Source organism: Podarcis melisellensis, assembly GCF_964234715.1.
Source record: "Podarcis melisellensis genome assembly, chromosome: 17".
Lineage (NCBI taxonomy): Eukaryota > Metazoa > Chordata > Lepidosauria > Squamata > Lacertidae > Podarcis > Podarcis melisellensis.
In genome coordinates this window covers 1,549,934-1,568,819 of record NC_138534.1, presented here as the reverse complement: position 1 = coordinate 1,568,819, position 18,886 = coordinate 1,549,934, and the positions used below count along the sequence as shown (strand labels likewise).

Sequence of the window (18,886 nt, the reverse complement as noted above, 5' to 3'; positions counted from 1 at the left end):
AACCCCAATTCCCTTTACACAGTCCAAATGCCTTTTCGCCTTCTAGCTCTTTCCCACATATTCTCCATAATTTGTCTGCTTCTGTAGGATCCTGACACCTTTGTTTTCTCCCTTTATATGTAAAATATACTCCTTCTGTATCAGAGCTGAGGGCTTCTCTCTTCACCACAAACACCATGGGAGCCTCTCGACGTTTTTATAGTCTTTAATTACAGTATTTACAACGTGTCATTAGCACATCGTTATCATCCATCAGAGTCACTCAGTTCAGATCTCTGCTGAGGCCTGCATTTGCCCCTCCAACAGCTCATAAAATAACAAAGTTTCCCACCTCCTTTCAGCCCTCCTCTTTTCCACATGCCTCGCAAGAGCCCCCAATTCTGAGCTCGAGCTTAACCCTTGCGTTTCCTGTGAACTTCCCAGCTCCCTAGCCCTTCCTGCTTCCTGCTCTCGGCTTATTCCAATCACTCTCTCCTCATTATCTCCCTCCCCCTCGGGCACCTCATCCACTTCTTCTGCTCCCAGGCTCCCCCTCCCTCTGGGAAACCTGAAACCCCTGGTTCGTCCCTGACATTCTGGGTATTCCCAATGAAGGGGATTTTATTATATCTCAGTGCATCCGACAAATATAATTTGCTCTTTTCTTTAGCAATCTCATTGGAATTTCTTTCAAAATTATTATTTTTTGGCCATCAATCTGGAGGTTCTTTTGGTAGTACATTTGCATTACTCTTTCTTTAACTCCTTTCAAGTTAAAAATAACCATACAATCCCTCAGTTTTTTGTTTGCTTTTGCATATCTAGATTTCACATGGAAAAATTTGTCCACTGCTGCACTGACCTCTTCTTCTAATTCAATCAGGTTAGCAAGTTCTTTTATTATTTTTTCACTTATTTCTTCCAGCAAATCCTCTAGAACGCTTCTTAATCGAAAAGTGAAGTTTTTTTTAATTTAATTCCAGAACCACCATCACATCGTGACTGTTCATTGCATCATGTCTCCACGTCTTCTTTCATCCTCTCTTGCTCCCTCTTATTTTCACTTGTAGTTTCTTGGAAGATTCCTCCAAATATGAAGTTTTGGCCTTTAATGTCTGCACTGTTTTTCCAATTCTAATGTTTTATGTGACAAATCTTTAATTTCTGTTATACAGTGGTACCTTGGGTTAAGTACTTAATTTGTTCCAGAGGTCCGTTCTTAACTTGAAACTGTTTTTAACCTGAAGCACCACTTTAGCTAATGGGGCCTCCCGCTGCCTTTGTGCCGCCAGAGCATGATTTCTGCTCTCATCCTGAAGCAAAGTTCTTAACCCGAGGTACTATTTCTGGGTTAGCAGAGTCTGTAACCTGAAGCGTATGTAAGCTGAGGTACCACTGTAAATTTGCAACTGCTGAGGTTTTCTGTTCCAGTCCCTGTATACCTCTTTTCATTTCTTTCCTAATTTCTTTTTTTTTTTTTTTTTGCCATTGCCGACTAGATTTCAAGTCGTCATGGCGGGGTATTGGGAAAAGTTTTCAATTAGCAATAATCGCGCCTCGGATTAACCTCATTGGCTACGATACTGCCACTGCGCAAAGCTTCTTTCCTAATTTCTAATAAAGTTGTTATCAGGTCTGACTTTGTTTACCTTTCTGCGATTGAACCTTTACTCTGACCTGGAGTAGTTGTTGGGCTTGAAGGTGGCCTTTTTGCTGTGTTAGCCATAATGTTATGAGTTGAATTATTAAAGTTCAAAATACAAAACTTATCATCATCATAATTATTGTCTTAAATTTTCAATTTCCATAAAATAAGAATCAGTACTTGTGATTTCCTCAAAATTCCAACAGATGATCCTGTTGCTCCTCTCCTGGGAAGGTGCTTAATGAAAAATAACAAATGTAAAACAAACAAACAAAACAAATCCCCGGTAATTATTTTTCCCACCAGAGTCGCTGTATTTTTTGTCTCAACTATCGCTCTTTCTGATGTTTGGTTTTCTGTTTCCTGAACAATTCCAAACTTGAACTTCAGGGTATTATTCTAAGCAATGGGGCAATAATCTTTGCACGAGCATGCTGGTAATAGGGCTAGTGTAAGAGAACATGGTCTATAGCAGAGGTTTTCAAGCTTTTTGAGTCCACAGTTCTCTTTCTGTGGCACCCCTATGGGGTTCAGGAGCCCGGTTATGTCCCCTCCCCTCCCTCCCCCCGCCTGCAGAGCTGGCATGGAGTAAAATCTGCAGGGGCTGACAAAAGAATAAATACCCGCTAATAGTCTTTTTAATAAGCATTCCAGTACATGAACTGAGCTAAAAACGTGCATCAAGGAAAGACCGGATGCATTATTTTTAGACTTTATAAGTACTCTCTGTCAGGAACGTCCTACACACGAATAGGCATCCGACAGAGACACATGCCCGGCTGGCATGTTCTCTCCCTCCTGGTCCATCGTTTGGGAGCTTCAAAAGCTTTCTAGAGCCCAAACATCACAGTGGCTGATATCAAGAAGTATCAGCACACTTCAGGATTCTGCAGAGTATTGGCAGTTCGCGTGACAGACTCAGCAGCACAGCATTTTGGCTAAACTCCTTTATTTACATGTAATACACTCAGAGCATTCTGACTCAGCTCTTCCTCTTTCTCATCAGACAGCAAAGAGAAAGAGATAATAGTTCCACATCACAGAACACAGTAATACAAACATCCTGTCTCCATCACTTCCCACTATGTGGAATGAAAACATACACTGTCATGTGAGAAAAACAATTCCGTGACTGCAAGCACAGGGCAAGAATCCTAACACTCTCTGGCAAGTTTGCAAAATGACTTAAATTAAACTGGACATTGGGGAAGGTAAAGAGAAGAAAGCAGGACGTGGACTTTGTGGATTGATTGATATTAAGAAACATTTTTCTTTCTCTTGCTCCTTTTCATCTTCTGAACCAAAAGAGGCAGGCACTGCAAGGGTGGAGTTAAAAAAACAATATTTAATATTGGGAATTGTCTGAAAATATTTTTAGAACTATCTAAAAAAAATGAAGGTTTCTTTTGAGACTGACAGAAGCTGGAAATGGTTTTGAAGCAGGGTAGCGTTTTTCTTTTCTTTTTTAAAGGAGAAGGGGACGGCCGAGGACGAGATGGTGGGACAGTGTTCTCGAGGCTAGCAGCAGGAGTTTGACCAAACTGCGGGAGGCAGTGGAGGACAGAGGTGCCTGGCGTGCTCTGGTCCAGGGGGTCACCAAGAGGCGGACCTGACTAAACCACTAAACAACAACATATTTTTGCTTTATAATCTCCTGCTTTTAAAGTTTGTATGTTTGAATCAGACAGCCTGGTGGATTATTCTAAATATGGATTAACGGCTTTTTGAAGAATCTGAAGAAAGGAGGGAGACTTGGTTGGTTAAAAGATTTTAAATTTCCCGAAAGTAGATAATAGGAGGGCTTTACAAGAGGTTGAAGAAAACAAACCATAAATACTGTGGATTGATACTGTTTTATAACTGTCTTTAAAATTTGTGTTTTTAGCTGAAGAAAAAAACGGGACTTTTAAAACTTCTGTCTGAGTAAAAGATGAATTGCTAGAACTTTCTATATCCTATAAAACCTTATGACTGTCAGGGTAAAGGAGGAAACAGAAATAGTAGAGACATAAAAATACAGCGACACAGTGGGGGGGGAATAATTACAGGGGATTTTTTATTCCTTTTTTTAAAAAGTTTCTTATTTTTCCTGAGGCGCCTTCCCGGGAGAGGAGCCGCAGGGCCAGAGAGAGGCGCCTCACCCCGCACAGGGCCGGGGGGGGGTTATTCCCTTCGGCGATCTGCGGCCCCTGCCGCCTCGGGCCCCGGGGCCGCGTCGCCAGAGCCGCCGGCCGCGGAACAGCCAGTGCAGCCTCGGCGCCGCCCTCGGAAGCCTGGCAGGAGCCTCGGGAAGACGGGGCTGGGGCGCCTGCATTTCCCGCCCGCCTCGGCTCCCCCATCTGCCGCACGCAGACAGACAGAAAGGAGACTGGTACCTCCCCCCCCTTGGTTCCTCCCTCTCGGTGAGTGGCGGCCGGCCAAGTCCCGCCCCTTCCTCCGGATGGTCTGCCTGGGTCCCGCCCCCTCCCTCCCTCCCGGCGCGCGCGCGCGAATCCGTCTCCCCTCCCCGCCCGCCCGCCCGCCTTGCTGCCGCCTCGCTGCCCCGATGCCCGCCCGGGCCGCCCCGCTGACCCCGGAGGAGCTGCGCCGGCGGTGAGTGCGGGTCCCCTCGCGGGGGGGGGAGGCGCTTCCCCGCCCCGCCGGGGGGTCCCCAGCCCCTTTCCCGAGGGGGCGCCTTCTCCCGCCGAGGCCGGGGCGCCCCCCCCCGCGTCCTCCCGGCCGAGGAGCCTTCCAAGGAAAGTTTCCCGAAAGGCGGACTCTGGTCTCCTGGGGGGGGGGGCGGCGGGAGGGAGCCTCGCCTGCGCGGAGGCCCGCCTTACTGGGGGGGGCGAGTTCTCCCCCTGCGGGAATTGCAGCGTCCCAGCAAGGAAGGCGCGTTCCCTTTTAATGCACAATTGAGGGGTGTTCCTAGACCTGCGGTGCTGTGGCTGTCAAATCACACCTCGAAGGGGCTTCAGCTGTCGGTGAATCTCCCCGAGGAATTCATTCTCAACTTTCCGCTCCCTGCGCCCCCTCCCTTCCGAAGGGGCTGCTGCCCCAACTTTTCTTCTGGGGAATGAAGGTGACTAATTCTCTGCTAGGGTTTTCCAAAAGCAGCGACGGTGTGCGGAGGAAGAGGAGTCACTTTTCCTGCAGCCAACCTGCCTTTCCTTGGGGTGCAGAGGGGAGAACCAGCAGAGAAGCCAAAAGCGGCCCTTCAGTTTTCCGGGGGCTCACTGGCCCCCTTCTCTCCCTGTGCCCCCCCTGGCACCTGAGACAGGAAATGGAGGAGCGTTTCCAGTGGAAAGCCTGGCTTGGCGGGAATGTGCCTCTTGAGGGGAAGGGTTAAGCGGAAGCCCGGGCAAACGCCTTGGTGGGTTGGCGCCATTGGCAGCCACGAGCTTGCAGTGGCTGCTTGGTTCTCCGCTTTCTAATGCCCGCTGCGTTTCAGTGGAGCCCTTCCCTCCGCTCCCCTTGGGAGGTGTTTTTTGGGTGGGCTCCCCCACCCAGGTCTAATCCCGCCTACCTGTCATTCCACATAGTAGTAGCTGTCTATTTCCCTAATCTGTTCAAAACAATTTCCTTTGTCGAAGTGCCTCTGCTTGCTGCTTCTGAAACTGACATCTGTGCTCTGCTGCCAAAACAGGTTGGGTCTGGGATGGGAGGTAGGCGCTGCCCTCTCTTGCCCCATTGGGATTTCTTCCTAGCCTCCCACCTAGAGGATGCCAGTTGCTTCTTTACACTGAAGTAACGCTGCACACCTTTACTGTTCTCAACTTATTTTTGAGCTTTTGATCTTATTTCTGAAATTGTTGGTAGCAAATATTTATCAACATCATTGTTTCTGTTTTCTAACTTTCACTTTTCTCTCTCAGATGGAAAATAGCCATGTAATCCTTGTTCTATAGGGTGCTGTTGTAGCTCAGGGTCTGTCATGTCTCTGTGTTCCTGCTCTCAGAGCCAACCTAGGTGGTCCTTTGGGCCCGATTGCAAAATGGAATCTGGAAAGTAAGCAAGCTAGCCTTTGCACAGCCATGCAGACCGAAAGAAGGAAATGGTTATTTCTCATTTCTTTCCTTTCTTCAGCCTGCTTTCCACCTTGAAGGCTCTAGTATGTGCAGTTTGCCCACCATTACAGCTGTGAATGGTTGTGAGGCTGTAGCTTGTGCCGCATGGTGCATCTGTTTGCCTATCTACTTCCCGAGTCGCCCTCTCAGAGCAGTGCAGGCGGGCAGCAGCTGCTTCTCTGCTGTTGTCTGGAGTCAACAGTCTGGGAGGAACTCGCTTGCCTTTCCCTTATGAGAGCCAGTGGTGGCTCTAAACTTCAGCTCTGGGATTTTCCTAAACTATTTTCTCCCTTTCCGCATTTTTCGATTGTCTGCCCTCAATGGGAACATATCATTCTTGGAAGAGGAGGAGCTGATGGTAGACTCTTGTTCAACACAGCAACATGTTCTCAAACAAAACCTCTTCAGCTTCCATTATTTTCCATCTCTGTGTTGCCTTGCACACAAGTTTGGTCTATGGTGCTTTCGTATGGAAGGGAGCTTCCGAGTGAGGGATTCTGGGCCAGCAGCTCAGCCCAAGTGCTCTGCCTGTAAGTTCTATTCTAACAGTTCAGACTTCTGTTTCTCTTTGGCAAGGGGTTGTGGGTAGGTGGCATTTCTTAGGATTCTGAATTTGGCCCAGTAGATTTGCATTGTTGACCTTAAGCAAGTTATACATTCAGAGTTAGGCAGTTTGTTGATTACGTCTGATAATGGCAAATTTGAGGAAAAAATAATTCAGATTTGGCAGCTTCTCTCAAGAGCCTTCAAAGAGATTCTTCCCCAAGGAGAGAAGGCATTGGAAGTACTTGTATTTTAGCAGCATTTCCATTTTGTGCCAGGAATGGACGACTCCCTTGACATTGCAGGGAGAAGCAGATAAAGATAATGAGAATGGTGGGGGTTAAACCATCCTCAGAATTCCTTGGTGGGCTTGAGAGGAACGGACTCCCATCCGCTGTTTGCCCTGAGGTCTGGCACTCACTTCCCCATGGAGTGTGAGAACAGGCAAAGGCACTGGGTGCAGAAGCACTTTGTCTGCCGCAACACCCCGGACTCCTTTTCTGGAAATAGAGGTCACCTCATTAATTGATTTTTAAATTGGCTTTAAAATAATGGGGGTGGGTTGCTGGAAAAATATGCAATGGGACATTCTGTGGGACATTCAGCTGCATGAACTGAAATAAGATTTTATTTGGTGCGAGAGACAGCTGGGAGAGGGAAGCCCATGGTTTGCTTATTCTAAGCTTCATTTTATATTTATGATTCGGCAACCCTTTCTAGAATGCAAAGGCATGTGTGTCTGTACACATCAGGAAAGGACAGAAAGTGCAGAAGAGGGTCTCCAGAGTTGCTTTCTGGAACATATTGGTGCCTGTATGTAGCTGGGGCCTCTGCTTAATCATGTGCTTTGAGGGAAAACTTTCATATGTCATTTTGTAGATTTCTGGCTTCCAGCTGGAAATGTTTGACTCTTGAGAAGAGGACACATAGATTTTGGGGGAAGTGGAATTCAAAGCCTAAGGTCTCTGTGTGAATCCACAAATACAGATACATCAGTATAGGAAGGGGGTGACCAGAGGGAAGCAGGTTTTCTATGTGCATTGCAGGGGGTAGACTAGATCATCCTCGTGGTCCCTTCCAACTCTATAATTCTACGATTCATCTCTCCCTTGGCCTTCATCAGTGGAACCCATTCCTTCCCTCCAACCCAAATTGGCATGTCAGCAACCCCACTGCTGCTTCCCTCTGGGTAGGCAGCTGTGGGTCTAGGTTAGGGGTAGCCAACATGGTGACATCTGGATATTGTTGGATTTCAACTTCCATCAGCCCCAGCAAGCCTGGCCATTGGTCAGGGATGAATGGGAGTTGTAGTCAAACAATGTCCTGCAGGACGTGCTGGCTGGCTTGCCCTGGTCTAGGTGCTGCCTCTGAAGGGCTGAGCTTGGCTTTGGCTCACTCCCCCCCCCCCCCCCGCCGCCGCCAACTCTTCCTGGGAAATTAGGGAAGCATTCCACAGATCTGAAATAATCCTTGCTAGCCAGCTAGAACATGCTCTCAGTTTGTGGGTCTGTGAAGGGGTGGGCAGTAGCATGGATTTCCTCCCTAAATTGAGCACTCTAGACCCCCACCCCAGCTATTCTAGGGGATAATCTTTCTATATAGGTTTCTACCCCACTCAATTCCAATTCTTCCCTCAGAATGGTTTTGTTGGATTGCCATTTTAGTGAATATGGCAAATAAAGCAACAACAAAGAAGAAGAAGAGTTCTTTCACTCCCCTTCAGGAGTCTCAAAGCGGCTGACATTCTCCTTTCCCTTCCTCCCCCACAACAAACCCTCTGTCAGGTGAGTGGGGCTGAGAGACTTCAGAGAAGTGGGACTGGCCCAAGGTCACCCAGCAGCTGCAGGTGGAGGAGCGGGGAATCGAACCTGGTTCCCCAGATTACGAGACTACCGCTCTTAACCACTGCACTACACTGGCTCACAGTGTACAGACTGTGAGTGTACACAGTGTACAGACACACATGCCTGTAAGAACAGGACCAAATTTTTCAGAAACTGACTAATTCCTTAACTCCATTGAGGCAAAATGTTTCTCTTTGGATGCGTACCAGGAAACCACCCCCTCAACCAAAAACAAATAACAGCATGGAATGCTAAGGCATGCTTGACTTCTTCCCGGGTTCTTTGTCTTTCCTGGGCTTGGATGACCAAATTCTCGTGTCAGCTGAGGGAGACATCCATTTTCTCACTCCGTGGAAATGTATTGATTTCTCTTTCTCGAGGTGAGGCTAACCAAGTGATGCCAACCCAGCCACAGCCATTAACAGGGCTAGAATAAGGGAGATGGAAGTAACATTTTATTCTTTCAGCCAACTTAGGTATCTCCTTATTCTCTGCAGTAAGCCAGGTGGCTCTTGGGTACTATTGACAGATGACATGGTGCAGATAAAAGAATCTGAGACATCTGGAGGGGTCAGGTTCTCCATTTCTGCCAATAAACGCCGCTTCCCCCTGAGTCCTATTGCCCAGGCATGAGGGCAGCAGGGAGACGTGTGTGTGTTGGTGTCCCACATACTGCTGCCAAGCCCCTCTTTCCCCCTTCCCTGCCCCAGTGTCATCCAGGAGGTGAAATACCACCTGTCTCAGCCCTCTGAAGCTCCCTTGTAAGAGGCTGTTTCCTAATGAGGAACTGTGTTTGTTTTTGTTTGTTTTTTAAACAGGCTAAAAGATCTAGAAAGGGATGAAGATGGTCTTGGTGAAAGAGTGAGTGCATGAGTGTCCCCTCCCCCTTTTAATGGAGAGTCATGCCAGTGCCTCCTTGCAGCCACCCCCTGAGAAGGTGTGAGTTGCCAGTTTAATATGCTGTCTGTCTGCCTCTCTGTCTGTCTTTAGGAATGTGTTAAGGAAAAACTGAGTCTGATGCATGGCTTCCTGCAAGCCGATGTTCAGAATCAACTGAAAGACCTGGAGACCAAGTTTCACAAAGAGGAGCTTTCAGAGGTAGGTAATTATAGGGATGGGTCAGTTCCTCCTCTTCCATTCAGATACCATTCTGTGGGTTTGACTGTGCCTGCCTTCCCAGTTGGATGGGGATGATTTCTGAAATGAGAAAGGTTCTCCAGTTTGCTGCAGTTATCAACTCATTTATTTCTATTTTTCAGGTGGGGAGATAATAACTTCATTCACTCTTGATCTAGCTAGCAGTGGGGAACAGATATATATATATATATATATATATATATATATATATATATATATATATATATATATATGTATGTATATATGTGTGTGTGTGTGTATATATATATGTATGTATTTATTTGTGTACACACACACACATATTCTGCTGGGCAGATCAGATGGTTTGTGGGGTAACGTGGCAGCAAAAGACTTGTCTTTCGGTGCCACACTTCCCTGCAGACCACCTGATGCACCTGGCAGCAAAATAATAATAATAATAATAATAATAATAATAATAATAATAATAATAATAATATTGATTGATTTTATTGATTGCTTGCTGCTGTAGGACGAATTAGGTGGTCTATGTGGTAGCATGGCAGCAGAATTAAAATGGCCCCTAGACAATTGTTTTGGCGTCTAGAACACAAGTCCCAGAAGCCACATGGTTCCTAGCTTTATGTAAATTGTTTTTTCTTAATTTAAGGCAGATTGTAAATTCCATAGATTGCTCTAGATCAGTGTTTCCCAACCTTGGGCCTCCAGATGTTTTTGGCCTACAACTCCCATCATCCCTAGCTAGCAAGACCAGTGGTCAGGGATGATGGGAATTGTAGTTCAAAAACAGCTGGAGGCACAAGGTTGGGAAACACTGCCTAGATTGTGCTAAATTGTATGACTCTGCATTAGTATCATAACTAGGATGATAACTCCACAGTATTCTGTTGAGACAATTGCCAAAACAATAGATTTCTGCCTGTCTTTTTCTATACATATTCAAGGACACTGAGCCAGATCATTGCATTGTAGGCTAAGGGCTATTTCACACAGTGTTTGAAACTCCCATTATTCTCGGCGCATTTTGTGACTGGTAATTTCATTAGCTTGAGCAGTTTCTGAGCTCTGGGTGCAGTACTGCACCTAAGATTTCAGATTAAAACTGCAGAGTGGAAGGAAAGGAGGACCATTTTCTGCCTTCCCACTTCCGGCCACTCTCTGAAGCCTGGAGAAGAGACCCTCTTAAGAACATCAGGGGGTGGGCAGGGGAAGCATGGCTTTGTTTTTTGAAATCTTCAGATGAGAACTAGACAACGTGAAACATAAATATGAGATTTTAGCTGCAGTTCATTTTCAGCCTTGTATTCTTGTTATAAAAAGTGTGCCTAGGCATTCAATTGTTGCACCCATAACCTAGGTTTAAGGTGCCATTTAGCTCCCAGCCTTTGTATCTGTTTCTAACACTGATTTCATACTCTGGCCTGGCATGTAGACTCTATAGTGTTGTGCTGTAAGAATAAGTGTGTGTGTGGGGGTATTATTATTAAATTTTGTATACCACCCTACATCTATACATCTCGGGACGGTTGGCAGCATACTTATCATGCTATTGCATGTCAAAAATATTGTGTGAGTGAAAGGATATATGTGTAGATTTGTGATTTATATCTTGGCCAGGCAGTTCATCTGCTGTAAAGGAGCATCGACAGATTGTCCACTGTGTTCCACAGCTGGGCGATAATCCAATTTATTGTCTGAAACCGGTATGGCATTCATATTGCACTATCGGTTTCAGACATTTTGAGCTGCCGATACGTCTTGGCTCCCCATCCACCATGTATTGGCAGCTCAAATTGCCTTCACTGGAGCTGGCAGGTTGCGTCTTTCCTCTTTTGCTCCCGGAAGAAAGACGCAGCAGGTGGAACCAGGATCTTAGAATTTCTTATCTCCCCCCTCCTCCTCTGCAAAGTCCATTGATGTGCCCAGAATATGTGCACTGCACTCAGCCTGTTCCTCTTTCCCTTTGCTGCAGGAACTGTACCTGGCCAAAGTCAAAACCTTGCTCCACCAAGAACTCGCTTTGGAGAATGGAGATAGCCTGGAGCTTGGCCAGAAGCCCAACGGCTGTACAGAAAATGGTGCCTATGGCAGTGATGAAGAGCCTGAGAGAAGAAGCAGCAAGGGAGAAGAGGACAGCACCATGGAGGTGGAGGAGGCAGCATCGTCTTGCTCCTCCACACCATTGGCCTCCCCCTCTGTGCCCAAAGCCCGCAGGGGTAGGAAGAGCAAGTCCAACAGTGAGAACAGAAGTACGTCATTTAGAGACTTGCTTTAACATGGCTCTTGGGAGTCTCCACTACTTTGACTCTGGATACATAGCATAAAGGGCAGGAAAGCCAAAGCCTTCTGGAAATTGAGGGTGTTTCTCTCCCCACTCCCACTTACTATTTAGGTTTCAAATAAATGAGGGCAGATGTAGCATAGTTACTTCTGTAGACTTGTTTGCCAGAGGTTGGCCTTTGACTAGTTTTATTAGCGGAGCATTGCAGGTTCTCATTTACGTTCAGCCTGGACAAATGAGCCATCTGCAGGATCTGCTCCTAGCTCCTATTCATGCATTGGCTTGCTGTCTCCTTGCATACAGATAGATTTTCATCCTGCTTTAAGAGCATGAACCCTTTTTTTTTTAAAGAAAAAGGAAAATAGGAAGTGATGACGACGACAATGATGATTTTGAGAATGCAAATTCTGTTTCAAAATTCAACAAGCCTGATAATGAACATTTTTAGTCCCTTCCCTTTTTATTTTTCTTTCCCTTTGGTGAAAGCATCAGGGTCCTGTGACATCTGGAGGGCACTGTGTTGGGGAAGGCTGCTGCAGATAGTGATGGCAAGCTCTTTGTAAGGAATATATGCAAGCAAGTCTATCCTTCAAGTCTGTTTCAGATTAAGATTCTGCAGTTGGTAATAGAAGATGGGCTTGGCTGGGGGGCGGGGAATCTAATCTGCTTTAAGCACTTTGAAAGCAGCAGAAACCTTTAATGTATGGTAACTGCAACTGATTCTATTTTTAAAATTAATCTGCAGAATCCCCAAGCAGTTCAAGGATCACCCGTAGTTCTGGCAAGCAACCAACCATAGTAGCTATGTTTTCCAAAGGGTGAGTAGGTTGTGTGTAAACCTGGTGTGACTGTTCTTTTGTGGGTTTTTCTTAAAGATTATTTTGCTTATTTGACTCTCATCCCCCATACTGCTGCCACCTTTTCTCTGATTGCCTCATTACCACTTACATCAAGGTGGTTAACATTGAGCACTGAACGGTACAGGTGTTCATGTGAGACACGGAGCAGCCAGGTGACCTGGGGAAAGAAACATCAGGCAAGTGGACCTCTGTTGGAGATCAAGAATAAGAGAGCAAGAAGATCAAGTACAGTCGTACCTCGGAAGTTGAACAGAATCCGTTCTGGAAGTCCGTTCGACTTCCAAAACATTTGGAAACCAAGGCGTGGCTTCCGATTGGCTGCAGGTAGCCGCGTCGGATATTTGGGTTCCAAAAGAACATTCACTAACTGGAACACTCACTTTCGGGTTTGTGGTGTTCGGGAGCCAAAAGGTTCGACTTGCAAGGCATTCAACTTCCGAGGTACGACTATATATAAAGAGGAGTGGAAAGATTTTGTGGAATATTTGGAAAATAACTGTAAAGCAAGTGAAAATGTTAGCAGCATTAAGGTAAATTCAATAGTATAACACACAGTAGAGAGAGATAATTGCCGGGGGGGGGGCGGACAACGATGACTAAAATGGATTTTTTTTGTTCTTAGAATATGCAGGAAATATGGGAAAATTTAAAGAACCCTGGAAGGGGAAGGAGGGAAGTTGATGAATGTATGGCTACAATGGTGGATATTTAATGATGGAAATGTATATTTGATCAATTTCAATAAAAATCAATTAAAAGAATTAAATTAAAATGTCACATTTCCATGGCTATCCAATTCATGCTGCGTTATCTGAACATGGTTTGTAAAGTTAAAACCCATTTATTTTTTCTTAGCTTTCCACCTTCATTAATAAGCACAGTGAACATCTTGTCAAAATAATGTTACCTAAATTAATTCCTTTTTGCAATAGATCCAATAAACGCAAATCTGAGGAAGTGAATGGAGACCTGAAACAAGAAATTAGTGTAGAAAATGAGGAGGAGGAAGAGGAGCAGCAGCAGCCTGGAGATAAGGTAAATGCTGATTGCTTTACTAGTATACTCCACGACCACCAGAATGCTTGAAATGTGTGCATGGAACTTCTGAATTCTCACTTGCATTTGGAATTTTGGATTTAATATTGCTGTTTCACCCTGGAGTGGGGATAAATTATGGACCCTTGAAAAGCCTTTGCCAGCTTGGTGCCCTCCAGATGTTTGGGACTGACTGCTGCTCCTGTCAGCTTGATGGGAGCACCTGGAGGCTTCCAGGGTGGTGAAGGCTGCCCTAGAAGGTTAATACTTCACACCTAATTTTAAAGAAAGAGAAAATGTTTCTTTCTTCTCAATACCATCTTCCTTTTTGCTCTCAAGGAACAAGATGAGAAAAGAATCAAAATAGAAGCCAAAGAAGGGTAAGTGACTGGGTGCATGAGATCTCATCAGCTTTCTCTGCATGTATGTTTGCTAGCAAGAAATGTAACCATTTTCATCAATGGATACGAAAAGCAACACACTCTTTTTGTTTTTGGGAACATACTTAGGCCAAAACGAAACATTTACGACACATGACCACCACAGAAAATGATAGCTAATAATAATAATAATAATAATAATAATAATAATAATAATAATAATAATAATAATATTTATTCCCCACCAATCTAGCTGGGTTTCTAGCAGCACATATAAAAACATAGTAAAACATCAAACATTAAAAACTTCCAGATACAGGGCTGCCTTCAGATGTTGTGTAGTTCTTTATCTCCTTGACATTTGATGCGAAGGTATTCCACAGGGCGGGCACCACTGCCGAGAAGGCCCTCTGCCTGGTTCCCGGTAGCTTCACTTCTTGCAGTGAGGGAACCACCAGAAGGCCCTCGGAGCTGGACCTCAGTGAATGATGGTGGTGGACACGTTCCTTCAGGTATACATGACCAAGGCCGTTTAGGGCTATAAAGGTCAGCACCAACATTTTGAATTGTGCTCGGAAATGTATTGGGAGCCAGTGAATATTCTTTAAGACTGGTGTTATATGGTCCAGGCGGCCACTCCCAGTCACCATTCTACATGCCGCATTCTGAATTAGTTGTAGTTTCTAAGTCACCTTCAAAGGTAGTCCCATGTAGAGCGCATGTCAATAAGCAGGAGATAGCCAGAGCATGCACCACTCTGGTGAGAGAGTCTGTGGGCAGGTAGGGTCTCAGCTGGTGTACCAGACGAAGCTGGTAGACATTACTCTGGACACAGAATTGATCTGCACTTCCATGGACAGCTGTGAGTCCAAAATGACTCCCAGGCTGCTCACCTACTCCTTCAGGGCCACAGTTGCCCCATTCAGGACCAGGGAGTCCCCCACACCCATCTGGCCCGTCCCCCAGAAACAGTACTTTTAGTCAGGATTCAACCTCAATCGGTTAGCTGCCAACCATCCTCCAACTGCCTCCAGACACTCACAGGATATTCACTGCCTTCACTGGTTTCAGTTTAAAGGAGAGGTAGGTCTGGGTATCAACAGCATACTGGTGAAAACTCAGCCCAAACCCCCTGATAATCTCCCCCAGCGGCTTCATATAGATGTTGAAAAGCATGGGGGAGAGGACAGAACCCTGAGGCACCCCACAAGTGAGAGCCCAGGGGTCTGAACACTCATTCCCCAACCAATTTCTGCACACAGTTCCAAAGGAAGGAGCCGGACCACTGTATAACAGTGCTCCCAGCTCCTTTAGTCAGTCAAGAAGGAGGTCATGATTGATGGTATCAAAAGCCGCTGAGAGATCCAGCAGAACTAGGAAACAGCTTTCACCTATGCCTCTAGCCCACCAGAGATCATCGACCAGCGTGACCAAGGCAGTTTCAGTCCCATGATGAGGCCTGAACCCCGATTGGAAGGGATCCAAATGGTCCACATCCTCCAGGCATGTCTGGAGTTGTTCAGCGGCCACATGATCAGTCACCTTGCCCAATAATGGATGGTTTGAGACTGGGCAATAGTTAGCCATATTGGCCAGGTCCAAATATCTACCTACCTATGGCCCTCCCTCAATCCAGTTTCCAAAAATCTAGAGCAATTTACCTGAGGAGACTAGGACAGTTTGCTGTTTACAGACTAGGGGTGATGGAGCCAAACTTAAGTCATGCTTAGAGAAGACCCATCAAAATCAATGGCACTTGGCCAGGCACAGGCAACCTTGGCCCTTCAGATATTTTGGGACTACAGTTCCCATCATCCTTGACCACTGGTTCTGTTAGCTAGGGATCATGGGAGTTGTAGTCCCAAAAAATCTGGTGGGCCAAGGTTGCCTATGCCTGCACTTGACCATGACATTATTTCAGTGGGTTTGACTGAGTCTAATCCAACACTCAAGCCACTGGTGGTGTGGGAGACCAGGGTTGAAATTTCCACTCAGCCATGATGTTTTCTGGCAGCTCTTGGGCCAGTCTCTTAGCCTAACCCACCTCACATGGTTGTGAGGATAAAATGCAGAGGGGTGAGAACCACACATGCCACCTCCAGCTCTTTGGAAGAAAGGGGGGATATAAATGTAGTAATTGTAGTAGTATAGTGATGATGATGATACTGATGATGATAAATAGATTTCCTGAGGGTCACATGCCAGTGTTGGGTGTGGCAAGAGTTAAAGGCAAGGAGTTCGCCCCTTCTCTCCCCCCCCCCCCCATTAAGCAGCTGGAAGGGAAATGGGTTGTTCTTGCCGGAGGCTCAAACTGATTTATTGCAGGAAGCTTTTGAAACTGGGCTGAGAGCTGCTGGCTGCTCACCCACCTCTGCCAGCTGCAAATAAAAGGTGCCGTGGGAGCAGTGATAGTTCATGTTCTTTTGAGCTCTGGCTGTCTGGTCTGAAGAAAAAGCAACCCTGTTGCACTCCTAAAAATGAAAAGGGAAAAAAAGCCCTGTAAATGTTGCCTCTGGCATGAGGAGAGAAATGAAGTATCTCCATATTTTGGAGAGTGGCTGCAGTGGGTGTTTGGATTACACAAAGCCACTCCTCCTTGGCTAGCTTCAAACATCTGTACAGATGTACTAGTTAGCTCTGTGATGGGAAGAAAGGAGAAATTTGCATGTGGGAGGTGCAGGGGAGAGAATCGGATCCTTCCCTGAATCTGGTCCTCTCTAGATGTTTTGGACTACAGTTCCTGTCAGGCCCAGTCAGCATGGCCAAATCTCGGATGTTGGGGTTGTAGCCTAAATTATCTAGAGGGCCTCAGACTGATTACCCTACAGAAAAACCATTGTTTAGAGACCAGGAACATCAGGAATCCCAACCAGGTCAGAAGCGCTTTGTTTTCATTCCTTAGGCTAAATAAAGAAACACAGAATATTGAAATGGAGCAGTCAGTCTCTGCCCTGTTCATGCATTGATGGAAGTGAGAGTAGAGGGTATAAAATGGCTCCCCAGAGTACACAGTTTATTTAAGCTGAAAGTGTCTTTGTACAGTGGTACCTCAGGTTACATACGCTTCAGGTTACACACTCCGCTAACCCAGAAATAGTGCTTCAGGTTAAGAACTTTGCTTCGGGATGAGAACAGAAATCATGCTCCAGCGGCGCTTCAGGTTAAGAACTTTGCTTCGGGATGAGAACAGAAATCGTGCTCCAGCGGCGCGGCGGCAGCGGGATGCCCCATTAGCTAAAGTGATGCTTCAGGTTAAGAACAGTTTCAGGTTAAGAACGGACCTCTGGAATGAATTAAGTACTTAACCCGAGGTACCGCTGTATATGAAAGCATTTTACTGCATGGAATTATCAAAGTCTCTGTATCCAGTGACTTAAACAATATTATTCTTGTGATAGCTTATATTACCTAACTTGTTGCACTGTGTGAGGGTTTTGTTTTGTTTTTTGCCCAGGTCTGAAATAAAAGAAGAAGCAAACCAGGTTAAAACTGTGCCACCTGTTAAGGTCAGTAAGTGTTGGTTTGTTTTGTATCTGGTTGGAATACTAGACATTTGTGGTGTGCATATGCACCCACTCCGCCCTGGAATGACTGGAACATCAGCAGTTCAAGAAGATACTATTTTTTCTGATTTTCAGGACAGGCATTTAATGCCTCTGTCAGGTGGAACTTTGGGTGGGTTCAGATATACCACATCAGCATTGCTCTGATACCATATCTTGGCCTTGGTTTACTGTCTTTAAGAACAGAAAAATAGTGAGTGAAAGTGGCACAACTTTGTGTGTTTTGTTCTTAAAAATGAGTCAGAAAAGCAGCTAAGCATTTGGAAGGGCTCCATGTAAGGACTGGTGAAATCCTGCCTCCCCCTTTCAGCTAGATTTAGCCAACTATGAGTGAGCAATCCCTGCATTTTCTAGAAATGCCACTTATGCACATGAAACCTGTTGGGTATCCTTTCTGGCTAGGTACCAGTGACCCAGAGCAGTACAGTAACAGCTTTTACACCAGGGATGGGGAACTCTCTTGCCCTGCAGATGGTGATGGACTCAAAGTCTCATTATCACTGACCACACTGTCTGATGGGAGTTGGAGTCTAACTACATCTGGAGAGATGCAGGTTCCCTGACCCTGTTATCATCCTTACCCAGCCTGGTTCCCTTCAGATGTTTTGGGCTCCCATTTCCCATCAGCTCAGCTGGCATGGCCAGTGATCAGGAATGATGGGAATTGGAGTTCAGCAACATCTGGAGGGAACTTGTTTTTAATATGATTTTTGTAAGTGGACCTATAAATGTTTTACTTTGAAATGGTAGGGTCTAATGTCACTTAAGTAACAAATTCCCAGAGTTATTCAGCCACATCACAAGCTTATTGGCAGCACCATTTTTAGATCCTGGTTACCTGAATTCACCACCTTGCATTTTCTCCTTATATCTTTCTCTTCCAGACCACTCCTCCCAAGTGTGTTGAATGCAGGCAATACCTAGATGACCCTGATCTCAAGTTCTTCCAAGGAGATCCCGATGATGCCGTAAGCCCATCCTTTGCAGATGAACAAAAAGAATTCTATCTTGCTGGTATATGTCTAGAATAAAATTTTGTATCTTCCTAGCTGGATGAACCCGAGATGCTGACAGATGAGCGCTTGTCCATCTTTGATGCCAACGAAGATGGGTTTGAGAGTTACGATGACCTGCCTCAGCACAAAGTGACTTCCTTCAGGTGAGGCCTTGTGCTGACTTGCCATAAAGCAGGGCTGGTTAACTTGTGGTCTTCCAGTTGTTACTGTTGGACATTGGCTCCCACCAACCCCAGCCAGCATGACTAGTGGTCAGGGCTGATGGGAGTTGTAGTCCAGCAGCATTGGGAGCATGCCACATTAGCAAATACCACTGTAAAGCCTAGGTAATTGAATCTCAGGGTGGGACAAGTATGGAGGGAGTCATGAATACTGGAAATTTGCTGCCTGGAGGACTGCCCCTCCCTACATCTCTGAGACTCCAAGCAGGAATCTGCAGTAGCAGCAGTTGGAGGAAGGATCTGCTAAGCTCTGAGGCTTATAAACTAGAGGGTGATAAGGGCAGAAGGAAGCAGGTAGCAGTCTGCTCAAAAAAGAAAGCTTTGAATGTCCATTTATTTCTGATCCAGAGGTCTACA

General features: G+C 45.8%; 1 protein-coding gene across 3 annotated transcripts in view; it reads left to right on the top strand.

The window, feature by feature from the left end:
• The first annotated feature begins 4,115 nt into the window (after positions 1-4,115).
• Positions 4,116-18,886, top strand: part of DNMT1 (DNA methyltransferase 1) — a 51,741-nt gene continuing 36,970 nt past the window's right edge. For all 3 annotated transcript variants that reach the window (XM_081895059.1, XM_081895060.1, XM_081895058.1), the window contains exons 1-10: positions 4,116-4,216; positions 8,876-8,918; positions 9,048-9,155; positions 11,146-11,422; positions 12,200-12,272; positions 13,247-13,349; positions 13,689-13,729; positions 17,184-17,235; positions 18,177-18,260; positions 18,342-18,451. In XM_081895059.1, the coding sequence (XP_081751185.1) occupies positions 4,170-4,216; positions 8,876-8,918; positions 9,048-9,155; positions 11,146-11,422; positions 12,200-12,272; positions 13,247-13,349; positions 13,689-13,729; positions 17,184-17,235; positions 18,177-18,260; positions 18,342-18,451 (938 nt within the window). In that variant the 5' untranslated portion in view covers positions 4,116-4,169. The remainder of the gene's footprint in view (positions 4,217-8,875; positions 8,919-9,047; positions 9,156-11,145; positions 11,423-12,199; positions 12,273-13,246; positions 13,350-13,688; positions 13,730-17,183; positions 17,236-18,176; positions 18,261-18,341; positions 18,452-18,886) is intronic.